The following is a 15,115-nucleotide window of genomic DNA, read 5'->3' as shown; positions in this document are numbered from 1 at the left end:
TACTTTTATACCCACAGGCTCTAGTTGTTTTGGTGATTTTGACGAGTGTCTTCTTTTTCATCAGTTTTGTTTCCATTTCTGTGCTTATGTGTAAGTGTCTTTTAATTGTGCCTGTCTGCAACTTAACATGTCATCTTCACAGTAAGTAGCAATCTTTATTTTCCTTACATTGTTGATATTCTAACCTGGAGTTTCCAATGTTTGTTTTATATAGATTTCTTTCAACTTTCGAATCCAGTTCACCTTCAACATTGCCATTACTTTTCACACTCTGCAATAAGGTGTTAACTTTGTATTGCATATTTTGTTTATTTTTATCAGCATAAGCTGCACCGTATACTTCATATAGTTTGAGGTACAGAATACCTCAATCACTTTTTTTACTCACTTTACATTTGTCAGATGAAATGAAAATCACAAAATAGTAGAACCAAGAAAGACGCCATCATCATTTGGCAAAAGTAAAGTAACAAATGAATGATGTGAACAGACAAAATCAGAGTGGAGACTGTTTTTGACAAAGCCTCAAAGATGGTATCGGTCTTTTGGCATATGTTGAAGGGGGCTGATGCACATCATATGTGCAGGAAGCATGAACAACAATCACACCACAAGCTCGCCACATCCCAAAAATTGATACAAAAAATTCAAACCTCAATTAATAATGATAGAACTGGTAACGTTTTAAAGTTTTTTGTTGAAAAGTTGAAGATTAGAGTTGTAACACAAAACAAAACTTTATACACATTACACATAACGTCACAAAGCTTATGACACTCCACCCCCCCTCCCCCCCCCCCCTCGGCCTTCCCTGTCCCTTTGTCACATAACGTAACATGTGATGTAATTTATGGATGGCCCCTTATCACTTTCACCCCAACAGGAAGCTGGTTGTCTTACCCTCACAGTATTACTTTCCATATTGTAAGCAATATGTGTAGTAAATTTGGTTGAAATTGTTCCAGGTATTTAAAATGAGTTATTTACCTGTAGCTTTGCCCGCACAAGCACATGTCGTGTATATTTAACATATTTCGCATGTATTTGTAGACATATTTCACCTGTATCCCTACGATTTTTGCCCTGTAGTCTTGTTTTACGCAGCTCAATGTTTATGATGACATGTCTCCTCAACTATGTGCCATACAATGATGTGTTTCACGTATCTCAATGTTTATGATGTCATATCTCTTGCACTGTGTGTTGTACAATGAGCTATAACTTAGCTGGTCATTCACTGGTATATGTAAATACTGTGTGCAAAATGTGTCACAAATATAGTTAGCAGTGAAGAAGTGAAAAATTGGAACATCACATGGCATTTTACTGCAGAGACAGTATTTTTTCTTTAAAAAAAAAAAAAAAAGAATTATCAGCCAGAAAAAGTTTTGTAAATAAGTGCTCTCATTCTTGAATACTGGATGACTAAAGTAAGGGGTATACATGCATTGTGGATATATCGCTTCTTCAACCTCATCTTCACCCTTTGATAGCTAGATGAATACTACCTCCACAGTGGTTCTTTCCAGACAGTAAGTGGCACGTTTACTGACTTTGGTTGAAATCGCTCCATTGATTTAGGAGGAGATGTGGAACGTAGATAAGTGAATACAGAATTTATCAAAGTACAGTGTACCAGAAAATCTGTAACGTTATGTAATTACAATTACAATGTAGGATTGGAGGGGAGAGACTACATTTAAAAAAATAATTTATTTTTGCAGTCCTACACTGTATTGACACAATGTTATGGATTTTAGGGTCCAATGCATTTTCATGCATCAATATATAAATATAATTTTTTTTTTAAATTGGTGCTTGAAAATCGCTAAAGGCCAAAAATGAATTATCTATACATTCAAATGGTGTAACTTTTATTTAAAAAGTTCCAATTATTTGTTGGATGTAGTCCATTCTCTACCTTCCCCTACAGTTTTTACCTTCTACAGGTCTTTCTAATATCACAGCTGTTATTCCTTGATGTCTTAATAGGGGTCCAATCATTCTGTCCCTGCTTATTAAGGGTTTTCAATACGTTGCTCTCTTCACTGATTTGATAGAGAACTTTCTCATTCCTTAACTCGCCACTTCACCTAATTTTCAACATTTTGTGACACCACGTGTCGAACATTTCAATTCTCTTCTTTTCCAGCTGCCCCCAGTCAATGATTCACTTCCATACAACGCTGCACTCCAAATGTAAATTCTCAGAAATTTCTTCCTCAGATTAAAGTTGATATTTCATACTAGTAGATTTCTTTGGGCCAGGAATGCATTCTTTAGCCTACGCCAGTCTGCTTTTAGCAGCCTCTTCACTTTGTGCATGATGTATTACTTTGCTTCCAAGCAAGTAAAATTCCTTCACTTTGTCTTGTTTGTACTTATCAATTTTGATGTTATCTTTTCTGCTAATCTTGTTTCTGGTACTTTTAACGATACAGCCTTCCCCAAGAACTGCATGAAATGTCGGGTACCACCTTTTTTTTTTTTTTTTTTTTTTTTTGTATGCATCCGGATAGTTATTGGACGAGTCAGTGCTTCCTAGGGAATTGTATGTGTGTCTTTATACATATCATTCTGTCCAATTTGCTAAAACACTTGACATTTATTGTGAAAGCATACAGAATTTTCTGGAAGGACGTATATTATCATGATTGTCAGGGGATTGTTGTCATTAACAAAATTATGTACAGGCGCTGAGTTAGATGTTTAATCAAGAGACTGAAGTGTTAAATATCTGGCGGCAAATATTAAGAGGCTGTGGAAATGTTGGCATAAGTGATTGGCATCTCTAATTACCTTAATTGCAGTTGATTGGTGGTTTGACACAGAGAACATCATTATCCTGACAAGGGAACCTCCCCATTGCACCCCCCTCAGATTTAGTTATAATTTGGCACAGCCGATAGGCCTTGAGAAACTGAACACAGATCAATCGAGAAAACAGGAAGAAGTTGTGTGGAACTATGAAAAAACAAGGAAAATATACAAGCTGAGTATTCCATGTGCAAGATAGGCAACATCAAGGATTATGTGAGCACAGGAGCGTCGTGGTCCCGTGGTTAGCGTGAGTAGCTGCGGAACTAGAGGTCTTTTGTTTAAGTCTTCCCTCGAGCGAAAAGTTTGCTTACTTTATTTTTGCAAAGTTATGATCTGTCCGTTAGTTCATTGACGTCTCTGTTCACTGTAATAAGTTTAGTGTCTGTGTTTTGTGACCGCACCGCAAAACCGTGCAATTAGTAAACGAAAGGACGTGCCTCTCCAATGGGAAGCGAAAACATTTGATCCAGGAAAACACGTCTGATATATTCTATATGACACTGGTGGCAGCATGTGCGTCACATGACAGGAATATGTTGTCGACCCACCTAACATGTACACTTGGCGAATGTGTAAAAAGATTCTTCTACCTTGTCCGATTTAGGTTTTCTTGTGGATGTGATAATCACTCCCAAGAAGGTGATGAAAACATAAGTGTGTGTCATATAAACTGCAACAAATGAATGCAACAGTTTCACAGTCGCACAGTTTTCTCTGTGCTCTGTCAAAACATATGTTTTTGACGTTTTCAAATTTTTCCGTGTGTAGACCGTCAAAATCCTGCATATGTCCAAGCAAATCTCAACATGTCCTCGAATTTTGGAGAGCAAAGTTGATTATGTGTGAGTGCCTGAACTCTGATAGTTGTCTGAAAATAAAAAAAAAACTTTTGACTCGAGGGAAGACTTGAACCAAGGACCTCTCGCTCCGCAGCTGCTCACGCTAACCACGGGACCACGGCGCTCCTGTGCTCACATACTCCTTGATGTTGCCTATATTGCCCATGGACTACTCAGTTTGTGTATTTTTCATAGTTCCACACAACTTCTTCCTGTTTTCTCGATTGATCTGTGTTCAGTTTTTCAAGGCCTATCCACTGTGCCAACTTATAACTAAATCTGAGGGGGGTGCGATGGGGAGGTTCCCTTGTGAGAAACAGATTAAAAGTTATTACCAAGCGATGTATTTTCATTTGTTATCTATTTTTGTCCTCCTCTCTAATTAATATCATTTGTAATTACATTTCTAATTAACTCTTCAATTGTTTACATCACACAACTTTCCTATTTTCAGAATGTGACAACTTATTTGTAAATTTTACACATGTAGTCGGATAAAGCACGAGATTTGTAGTGTCATTGAATGTTAATAATTAAATCCAAACTGTACTTAATTATGTAACTAAAAACAGGGTGTTTATAAATGAAATACGGGGGTTTTAACACTTTATAATATTTATTACATTAAACTTACAGTTATAAATGATACGTCAAATGAAAGAGCAACACAAACAGTTGTGTTTGGCACCAGTGTGCATGTGCAGCATGCAATGTTTCTGCCGCAATCTGCTAGACAGCAGTAGTAGCGGAGATGGCGTTTTGTGTTTTGCAGTTTGCAAAGACTGAATCTGTAGTTACTGTGCAACAGGCATTCCGGCTGAATTTCGGTTGTGATCCTCCCAGTGATAACAACATTTGTAGATGGTATCATCAGTTTGAAGATACTGGCTGCCTTCGTAAAGGGAAGAGCACAGGACGACCAAGAGTTAGTGAAGAGACTGTTGAGCGAGTGACAGGGTTGTGCACTCGTAGCCCACAGAAATCAGTCCGGAAAGCTAGTCGTGAATTACAAGTTCCCGTGTCAACTGTTTGGAAAGTTTTAAGAAAATGCGTACAACTATGTCCTTACTGAATGAAATTTTCACTCTGCAGCGGAGTGTGCGCTGATATGAAACTTCCTGGCAGATTAAAACTGTGTGCCCGACCGAGACTCGAACTCGGGACCTTTGCCTTTCGCGGGCAAGTGCTCTACCATCTGAGCTACCGAAGCACGACTCACGCCCGGTACTCACAGCTTTACTTCTGCCAGTACCGCGAAAGGCAAAGGTCTCAAGTTAGAGTCTCGGTCGGGCACACAGTTTTAATCTGCCAGGAAGTTTTATGTCCTTACTGTTTACAGTTATTACAGGTTCTAAAGCTGGCAGATCATGGATTACATGCCAACTTTGCAAACGAAATGTTGTTTCATGACTATGAAGATTTTCTGGATCATGTTGACTTCAGTGATGAATCGATCTTTCACCTTAGTGGACATGTAACAGTCACAATGTGCGCATCTGGGGCTGAGAAAATCCTCACAAGGTGGTACAAATGCAACGAGTTTCCCCTAAAGTGACTGTTTTTTGAGCCATATCCTGGTGGAAAGTTTATGGGCCTTTCTTTTTTGGTGAACCTACTGTAACTGGAACTTTTTACCTGGATACACTAGAGCAATGGCTCTTCCCTCAATTGGAAGAAGATGAGCCAGATAACTTCATTTCACAGCAAGATGGTGCGCCATCTCACTAGCATAGCAAAGTACGTGATTGGTTGAACGTCACTGTACCCAAGCGCTGGATAGGCCACAAGGAGCCCAATGACAGGGCTTACTTTGCACGACCTCCGCGTTTATCCGACCTAATGCCATGTGATTTTTTCCTTTGGGGCTTCATCAAGCATCGTGTGTACATGCCTCTGCTACCAGCAGACCTCCCTGAATTAGGAAACCGGATTGAAGCAGCTGTTGCTACAATCACTGAAGACATACTTATCAATGTTTGGGAAGAACTCTGCTATAGACCTGATGTGTGCTGTGTGACAAATGGTGCTCAGATTGAACATTTATAAGGTTCATGGTAGAACAGTTTGAGTTGCTCTTTCATTTGACATATCATTTACAACTGCATTCTTAATATAATAAATATTATAAAGTGTTAAAACCCCAATATTCATTTATAAACACACTGCAATGCAAAAGACATTATTGTAATTAAAGTTCAGATTGATTTTCATATTTAAAAGTAGTGATGATACTATAAAAATTATGTGAATTAATATTGTATTTTATACCTCCATCAGCTGTAACATCAGCTTCTTTACGTTTTGTAAATTTTAATTGTAACATCAAAATTGCACAAAATTAATAATGGCTTGTTTTGAAGTTTATTGTTAAAATTCTATATAAAGCAAAGCAGCGATGCTGCGAGAGAGTTAGTTGTTGAGCTGTTTTGTCAGTCAGTCAAAGAGATGTGTGAAGTATGTCAGTCAGTGTTTTGTTAATGTGACGAGTATGCAGTTCAGTTCATCATCATCATCATCATTTAAGACTGATTATGCCTTTCAGCGTTCAGTCTGGAGCATAGCCCCCCTTATACAGTTCCTCCATGATCCCCTATTCAGTGCTAACATTGGTGCCTCTTCTGATGTTAAACCTATTACTTCAAAATCATTCTTAACCGAATCCAGGTACCTTCTCCTCGGTCAGTTGTCAATAAATTTTGTGAAGTTAGAAACTGTTATATTCTTTCATCAAATGAAATCCAGGCAATAGAAAGTTAAGGTAAATGTAACGATCCGAGAGGAACGTTATATACTTCTAATTACTTTTCTCTTTCTTCTGTTCATTCACAATCCATACTCTGTTTTCATTAGGCTGTGCATTCCAATCAATAGGTCCTGCAGTTCTTCTTTACTTTCACTGAGTCTAGCAATCTCTTCAGAAAATGTTGTATCGCTTCATCGTGAATTTTAGTTCCATTCTCGAACCTTTTTTTCTTATTTCCACCATCACTTCTTTGCTGTACAAGCTGAACAAGACTGCATTACTATCTTGTTTCTTGCACATTACCTGTTTTGCCCTGTGGCTTAAGCACATTTTTTGCACCTTTTACATTACTGGGCTACCTTTTACATGTTCAGCAACACACAGAAAGAGGGATAACTTTCCTTTAATTTACGTCTATAGTCACAAACTTTTTGTTAACAGATTACCTATTCTGGTCTATAAAGACCATCATCAGATCTGCAGCAAAAAAATGGGAAAAACATAAACACACACAGATTGTCTACAGCTTAAAACAATAAATAGACCATAATGAAAAGTACTATATGCATTTGTGCATTTTAAGTATGAAGAGGCAAACCTGTTTTATAAAAACAAAGTTTTTTAATATTATTCTGTGCACTATCAAAGGTGTTTATTACTTATGTCATTATCTAGAATATTGGCACTTGAGTATATGTCAACTGCTGTCTCTTAACTCTTCCTCTTTTTAATGATCTGACTTTTGTTGTGTTCTATTTCATCGCTTTTTATTACTGTAATGCCTTTTATATGTTAATAAGCTCATTATAGACTTCAACTTTGTATCCTCCTTTATTTTACACTGTTCAATTAATTATTGAAGAAAGTTTTGTTGTTAGGCAGTTCTCATGCCAGAGGTGTAGGCCAACTTCTGCAGGAGGAATTAGGACCAGAATACCAGGTCACAAATTTTTTCAAACCAAGTGTTAGTCTGGATCAGGTGACAGAGGATTTAGGTTCACTCTGTAATGGATTTACCAGGGAAGACACCGTGGTTATTGTGGGAGGGCCAGGGAATAGCATCGACAGAGATCCTGGGTACAGTATAGAGTGTGACCTGGTAAAGATTGCGTCGGCATCGAGACACACCAATGTTGAATTTGTATCTGTCCTGAGATGCCATGACCGGCCTCATTTGAACTCTTCTGTTGGGAGAGTTAATTTGGAGTTGGAACGGCTGCTTGGGTCGGGTGCGGGGGCTCATATTGGTGTGGTTCCTGTTGATTATCTCAGTAGGTGGTTGGTTGGTTGGGGGAAGAGACCAAACAGCGAGGTTATCGGTCTCATAGGGTTAGGGAAGGATGGGGAAGGAAGTCGGCCGTGCCCGTTCAAAGGAACCATCCTGGCATTTGCCTGGAGCGATTTAGGGAAATCACGGAAAACCTAAATCAGGATGGTCGGACGCGGGATTGAACCGTCGTCCTTCTGAATGCGAGTCCAGTGTGCTAACCACTGCGCCACCTCGCTCGGTCAGTAGGTGGGACTATACCAGGCACGGCCTACATCTCAACAGGAAAGGGAAGGGGAAACTGGCTGGGGTAATAGCAGGAAATTTAAAGGGGGGAGGCACTGCCATGAATGGTAAAATACCAGTGGTTACAGGTGTTGGAGCAGCACCTTTTTTAGGATAGGCAAGACAGAAAGATGTCAAGTTCTACGAGAGGTCAGGATTGAAACAAATCTTCAGTTTAGGAAAGAAATTAAACAGCACAATTCTAGCACATTGGATCACCAATCACAGCTGTCAATTATAAATTTTCACCAATCACCAGAAATTTTCTATCTCCACCAAGTTGTATCTCAGTCCTAGGTAATTGCATTGATGAATTAAAGTCACCCAACCCAGTTGACATAATCTGCCTCTCTGAACACCATGTGACCACTGATATAGGAACTAGGCCTAAGCACAATGAGAAACTCAGACAGGAGAGTACTGCAAATGTTAGAATAAGGAAAGGTTCTCATAAAAGTATAATTAAAAATAATGTAAGTATATTTCATCAAAATATTGGGAGTTTAAAGAATAAAGTAGATGAGCTTCTGGTTTGTTTAGAAGATTTAGAAGCTGAGAATGAAATAGATATACTATGCCTGTCTGAGCATCACATTGTTACTGATATGGATAAGGTAAATGTAAGTGGATATAAGCTCTCTGCACATGTAATGAGAGAAAATATGGAGAAAGGAGGAGTTGCCATATATGTCAAAAGTTATCATTGTGCAAAAAGTATAGAAACAAAAAAGTTTTGTGTAGAGAAACATATAGAAGCATGTGCCTGTGAGCTTAAATTAAATAAAGGTACATTTATAATTGTAACTGTATATAGGTCCCCATCAGGAAATTTTCATCTATTTCTGAAAAATTTGGACTCCTTGTTGTGCTATCTGTCAGACAGGGGGAAGCAAATTATTATTTGTGGGGACTTCAATGTAGATTCTCTGAAAGAGGGTAATAGGAAAAATGACCTTGAAGTATTACTCGGTTCTTTCAATTTGACACCCGTTATTGATTTTCCTACTCGGGTGGTAAAGGATAGCAGCTCACTGATAGATAACTTCTTTATAGACCAAGATAAGTTTAACCAGATAAATGCTCAGCCTGTTGAGAATGGTCTTTCTGATCATGGTGCACAGCTAGTTACAATATATGACATAGCTCCATTCAGCAATACTAAACAGTCCTCCAAAGTAGTACGTTCAGTCAACGATTTAACAATTGCAAATTTCAGGGAAAGCCTACAGCAGTTAGACTGGGATGAGGTGTACCGTGAACCTGATGCCAATTTAAAATATAATTTATTTCATGACATTTTTGTAAATGCATTTGAAAACTGCTTCCCCAAGAAAATAGTTAAATATACTCGTAAGAAACCTTGTAACAAACCATGGCTTACTAAGGGTATAAAAATATCTTGTAACCGGAAAAGGGAAATGTATCTGACAGCAAGAAAGAGTAGTGACCCAGAAACTATTAAAAATTATAAAAACTACTGTGTTATATTAAGAAAAGTTATTAAAAAATCCAGGAGTATGTGTATCATGTCTGAAATCAGCAACTCTGATAATAAAATTAAAACAATTTGGAATGTTATTAAAAGAGAAACAGGTCAACCAAGAGCAGAGGAAGACAGTATTACCATAAAATTGAATGAAAACTTTACGAACAAAAAGTCAGAAGTTGAAAATATTTTTAATAATCATTTTCTAAATGTTGTGGATATAGTAGGATCCAGGTGTTCATTAGAAGATGCTAAGCTGTTAATGGAAGAGGCCATACCTATGCAATTTGATACAATTGAAATCTCACCCACTTCTCCCTCTGAAATTAGGAAAATAATAAACTTGCTTAAAAGCAAAAACTCACATGGAATTGATGGCATTTCCAGCAAAATACTAAAAGCTTGTTCTCAACAGATAAGTAAGATTCTCAGCCACCTGTGTAATAGCTCTCTGGAACAGGGCATTTTCCCTGACAGACTGAAATATGCTATTGTAATACCTTTGCATAAAAAGGGGGAGAGATCTGATGTCAACAATTACCGTCCAATCTCCCTTCTAACAGCTTTATCCAATGTATTCAAGAGTATTCCAATGTATCCAATGTATTCAAGAGTAGCTTCACATATCTGTAAAAATGAAGTACTAACAAAATGTCAGTTTGGTTTCCAGAAAGGTTTTTCAACAGAAAATGCCATATATCCTTTCACCAATCAAATTTTGAATGATCTGAATAACCGAACACCACCCATTGGGATTTTTTGTGATATCTCAAAGGCTTTTGATCGTGTAAATCATGAAATTCTGCTAGACAAGCTCAAGTATTGTGGCATGAGTGGGACAGTGCACAAATGGTTTAATTCGTACCTAACTGGAAGAGTGCAGAAAGTTGAAATAAGTAGTTCTCATAACATGCAAAGATCATCACATTCCTCAAACTGGGGAACTATCAAGAATGGGGTTCCACAAGGGTCAGTCTTGGGTCCTTTGTTGTTCTTATTATATATTAATGACTTGCCATTCTATATTCATGAAGAGGCAAAGTTAGTTCTCTTTGCTGATGATACAAGTATAGTAATCACACCTGACAAACAAGAATTAACTGATGAAATTGTCAATACTGTCTTTCAGAAAATTACTAAGTGGTTCCTTGTAAACTGACTCTCACTGAATTTTGATAAGACACAGTACATACAGTTCCGTACAGTGAATGGTATGACGCCATTAATAAATACAGACCTTAATCAGAAGCATATAGCTAAGGTAGAATATTCCAAATTTTTAGGTGTGTCCATTGATGAGACATTAAATTGGAAGAAACACATTGATGATCTGCTGAAACGTTTGAGTTCAGCTACTTATGTAGTAAGGGTCATTGCAAATTTTGGTGATAAACATCTTAGTAAATTCACTTACTACGCCTATTTTCACTCGTTGCTTTCATATGGCATCATATTTTGGGGTAATTCATCACTGAGGAATAAAGTATTTATTGCACATAAGCGTGTAATCAGAATAATAGCTGGAGTCCACCCAAGATCATCCTGCAGACATTTATTTAAGGATCTAGGGATATTCACAGTAGCTTCTCAGTATATATACTCTCTTATGAAATTTGTTATTAACAACCAAACCCAATTCAAAAGTAATAGCAGTGTGCGTAACTACAATACTAGGAGAAAGGATGATCTTCACTATTCAAGATTAAATCTAACTTTGGCACAGAAAGGTGTGAATTATACTGGCACTAAAGTCTTTGGTCACTTACCAAATAGTATCAAAAGGCTGACAGATAACCAACAAGTATTTAAGAAGAAATTAAAAGAATTTCTGAATGACAACTCCTTCTACTCCATAGAGGAATTTTTAGATATAAATTAAGAAAAAAAAGAAAAAAGAACAAAACAAAAATATTAAAAAAATAAAAAATAAAAAAATAAAAACAAAAATAAAAAATAAAGAAAAACAAAAAAACACAAAAAAAATAAAGTTGTTATATTAACTTAAGTATTTTGTTAAATTAACCTAATTATGTCACGTATTGGAAATTCGACTCGTTCCACATCATTACGAAATATCGTATTCATGATCCATGGAACTACTATTATTCTAATCTAATCTAATCTATTGAAAACTAGGGTATGCCTACATTAGCAACATCTGGTGAACTTACAACACGAACATCTTGTGGATACTGTATGGCAGCTTGTTTTGAACAGTAGTGCTACTGACAACATGACTCGTGCATATGATGTTATTTATATATTATTTGACGATGCTGGTGCTGATTTTGCATTTAACATTTGACGATGCCACTACGGTTGCAGTGCATTACGACTTCGTTTTTATAAAACTGGTATGTCTCTTCATACTTAAAGTGCACAAATGCATATATATGTCAATAGTAGTTTTCAATATGGTCTGTTTATTGTTTTTAAGCTGTAGACGACCTGCAAGTGTATTTTTTCCCATTTTTTGCTGCAGATCTGATGATGGTCATTATAGACCGAAACCGGTATTACTGTCGACGTTTAACACCTGTTGTAGTTATCTCATCTGTTTGTGACCATAGACGTAAATTAAAGGAAACTTATTGAATATGCGGGTCACTGTTTTATTCGCAACAATGTTGCAGCTTGCGTAAGAAAGAGAGAAACAGAGCAACTGACATCAGACAGACGACAAAGGCGAGTGATATATTGAGAAGCGTGGAAGGAAGGAAAGAATGAACGAAAAAAGGCCAAGTTTAATATCCCATTGACGTCGAGGTCATTAAAGATGGAGGACAAGCTCTGATTGTATCAAGGGTGGGAAAGGAAATTGGCCGTGCCCTATCAAAGGATCCCTCCCGGCATTTGCCTGGAGCGATTTAAGGAAAGCACTGTAAACCTAAACCTGGATACCTTGCCAAACGCGAGTACAGGTGCTAACTGCTGCTCCACCTCGCTCGATAGAAAGAGTGAATACCTCGAAATGGCAGTGAGCTGGTCGTGTCGCTCGAAGAAAACATGGCAGGAGGTCAAAACAAATATTGGATTGGACCCAATTTGGCAAAAGAAACTGAGGAGAAGAACATCGGACAGGTGGAAAAGAGACCTACAAAAGACAGCCAGATTGAACTGGCAATGAGAACCTCAATATCTACAGAAATGGAGGTACCAGCAGGGATCCTACATTACACGCCGACTCAAAGAGGCCACATGGCCAAATGAATGAATTGGCTGATGATGAATTTTCTATTCCATTCTTCTGCATGTTATTCCTGTCAGGAAGTTTAGATCACAAGCTGATTGTGCAACAATTCTAGCATTATCTGCCCATGTTATCTTCCAGATTGACTGTATGATGTTTTCCCAAATATCTGACAGTATGTCTCCAGTTTCGCAGGTTCTACATACGTCCTTGGACTATTGTTACCTTACTATCTATTAAAATAATAAAAGTGATGCAACCCATGTTTCAGTACCTTGTACAGTTTGATCTGTCACAGTTCCCCACAGTGTCACAGCTTGGCGGACGGGACGGTGGCGATACTATCCTTCGTGGCAAGAGGTGGCACTGGGCCGAGGACCCGTGCCACGTCGTCCAGGGAGCGTGCCAAGGCCGTGCAGAACTTACTGCCCGACGTCTCTCTGCTCGCCCGGAACACCAGAACTGTGAACTGAATGCTGCGGCAAAACAAAGCGCAGGTCAGGAGGTGCTGACTGAGTATCAACAACAACAAGAACAATGACAGCAACAACAACAACAACAACAATAATAATGACAACAAGAACAACAATAAATAAGGTTGTTGTTATGGTCTTCAGTCCAAAGACTGGTCTGATGCAGCTCTCCACGCTACTCTTTCCTGCAAAACCTCGTCATCCCCAAATAACTAACCCAACCTACATACTTCTGAATCTGCTTATTCTATTCATCTCTTGGTCTCCCTGTACAATCCCTACCCTCCACATGCCCGCATCTCGTGGTCGTGCGGTAGCGTTCTCGCTTCCCACGCCCGGGTTCCCGGGTTCGATTCCCGGCGGGGTCAGGGATTTTCTCTGCCTCGTGATGGCTGGGTGTTGTGTGCTGTCCTTAGGTTAGATAGGTTTAAGTAGTTCTAAGTTCTAGGGGACTTATGACCACAGCAGTTGAGTCCCATAGTGCTCAGAGCCATCTGAACCTACCCTCCACGCGTCTCAGAGTGTGTCCTATCAACCAATCCCTTCTTTTAGTCAAGTTGTGCCACAAATTTCTTTCTTCCCCAGTTCTATTCAGTACCCCTTCATTGTGTTAATAGAATCTTCTGTCACTTCTTGGTAGAACAACATTATAATAAATTAAAAGCACCAGTTTGCTTTTGTTCTACAATATTACTTTTATTGTTAACCGGTTTTTGGCTTACGAAGCCATCTTCAGACATTTACTGAGTATTGTCACCAAAGCAGTTACAATGTTTGCAAACAACATTGGACGAGAAGTAACACGTCGAGACTGAAGTAGAAACATTCAGTAAGTAACATCTTTGACAGTGTGGTGGTAATGCAATGAAAAAGTAAAAACTGAACAGTATATAAATAACAATGGAGTAGACAGGAAAACCTTTAACACAAAATAGGAATAGCATGCCCACATAACAGTTTCTATTAATAAACCAAACTAATAACATAAAATTAGTAGTACACAAGGCTACATCAGGAGGTATGAAACATGGAGAGTAATACACAAACCAATTAAAAGAACAGGCAATTATCAATGTAACTACAGAATACATAAAGAACTTAAGCAATATCAGTAAGATAAACAGAAATAAATAAATGCAGGAAAATGGAGGCATTTGAGGGAACTTACAGTAAATGCAATCTTTGAGAGTGTGGTGTTACTGCATTTTAACATTAACATTATAATCAAAACAGTGGCTGTGTAAAAGTTTGCATTAAATAAATGAACAAAGTAAAATACACTACTGGCCATTAAAATTGCTACACCACGAAGGTGACATGCTACAGACGCGAAATTTAACCAACAGGAAGAAGATGCTGTGATATGCAAATGATTAGCTTTTCAGAGCATTCACACAAGGTTGGCGCCGTTGGAGACAGCTACAACGTGCTGACCTGAGGAAAGTTTCCAACCGATTTTTCATACACAAACAGCAGTTGACCAGCGTTGCCTGGTGAAACGTTGTTGTGATGCTTCGTGGAAGTAGGAGAAATGCGTACCATCACGTTTCCAGCATTGGTAAAGGTCGGATTGTAGCCTATCACGATAGTGGATTATCGTATCACGACATTGATGCTCGCGTTGGTTGAGATCCGATGACTGTTAGCAGAATATGGAATCGGTGGGTTCAGGAAGGTAATACGGAACGCCGTGCTGGATCCCGATGGCTTTGTACCACTAGCAGTCGAGATGACAGGCATCTTATCCGCATAGCTGTAATGGATCGTGCAGCCATGTCTCGAACCCAAAGTCAACAGATGGGGTCGTTTGCAAGACAACAACCATCTGCACGAACAATTCAACGACGTTTGCAGCAGCAGCGACTATCAGCTCGGAGATCGTGGCTGCAGTTACCCTTGACGCTGCATCACAGACATGAGCACCTGCGATGGTGCACTCAACAACAAACCTGGGTGCACGAATGACAAAACGTCATTTTTTCGGATGAATATAGGTTCTGTTTACAGCATCA

At 38.4% G+C, this 15,115-nt stretch overlaps 1 protein-coding gene across 3 annotated transcripts in view; it reads right to left on the bottom strand.

The window, feature by feature from the left end:
* LOC126213328 (peroxisomal carnitine O-octanoyltransferase) overlaps positions 1-15,115 on the bottom strand; it is a 313,022-nt gene that overhangs the window by 11,959 nt on the left and 285,948 nt on the right. For all 3 annotated transcript variants that reach the window (XM_049941018.1, XM_049941019.1, XM_049941020.1), the window contains one exon: positions 12,905-13,106. In XM_049941018.1, the coding sequence (XP_049796975.1) occupies positions 12,941-13,106 (166 nt within the window). In that variant the 3' untranslated portion in view covers positions 12,905-12,940. The remainder of the gene's footprint in view (positions 1-12,904; positions 13,107-15,115) is intronic.

The sequence above is a fragment of the Schistocerca nitens genome, chromosome 11 (assembly GCF_023898315.1).
Source record: "Schistocerca nitens isolate TAMUIC-IGC-003100 chromosome 11, iqSchNite1.1, whole genome shotgun sequence".
Taxonomy (NCBI): Eukaryota; Metazoa; Arthropoda; class Insecta; order Orthoptera; family Acrididae; genus Schistocerca; species Schistocerca nitens.
Note: the sequence above shows the minus strand (reverse complement) of the source record. Positions and strands in the feature narration are given on the sequence as shown.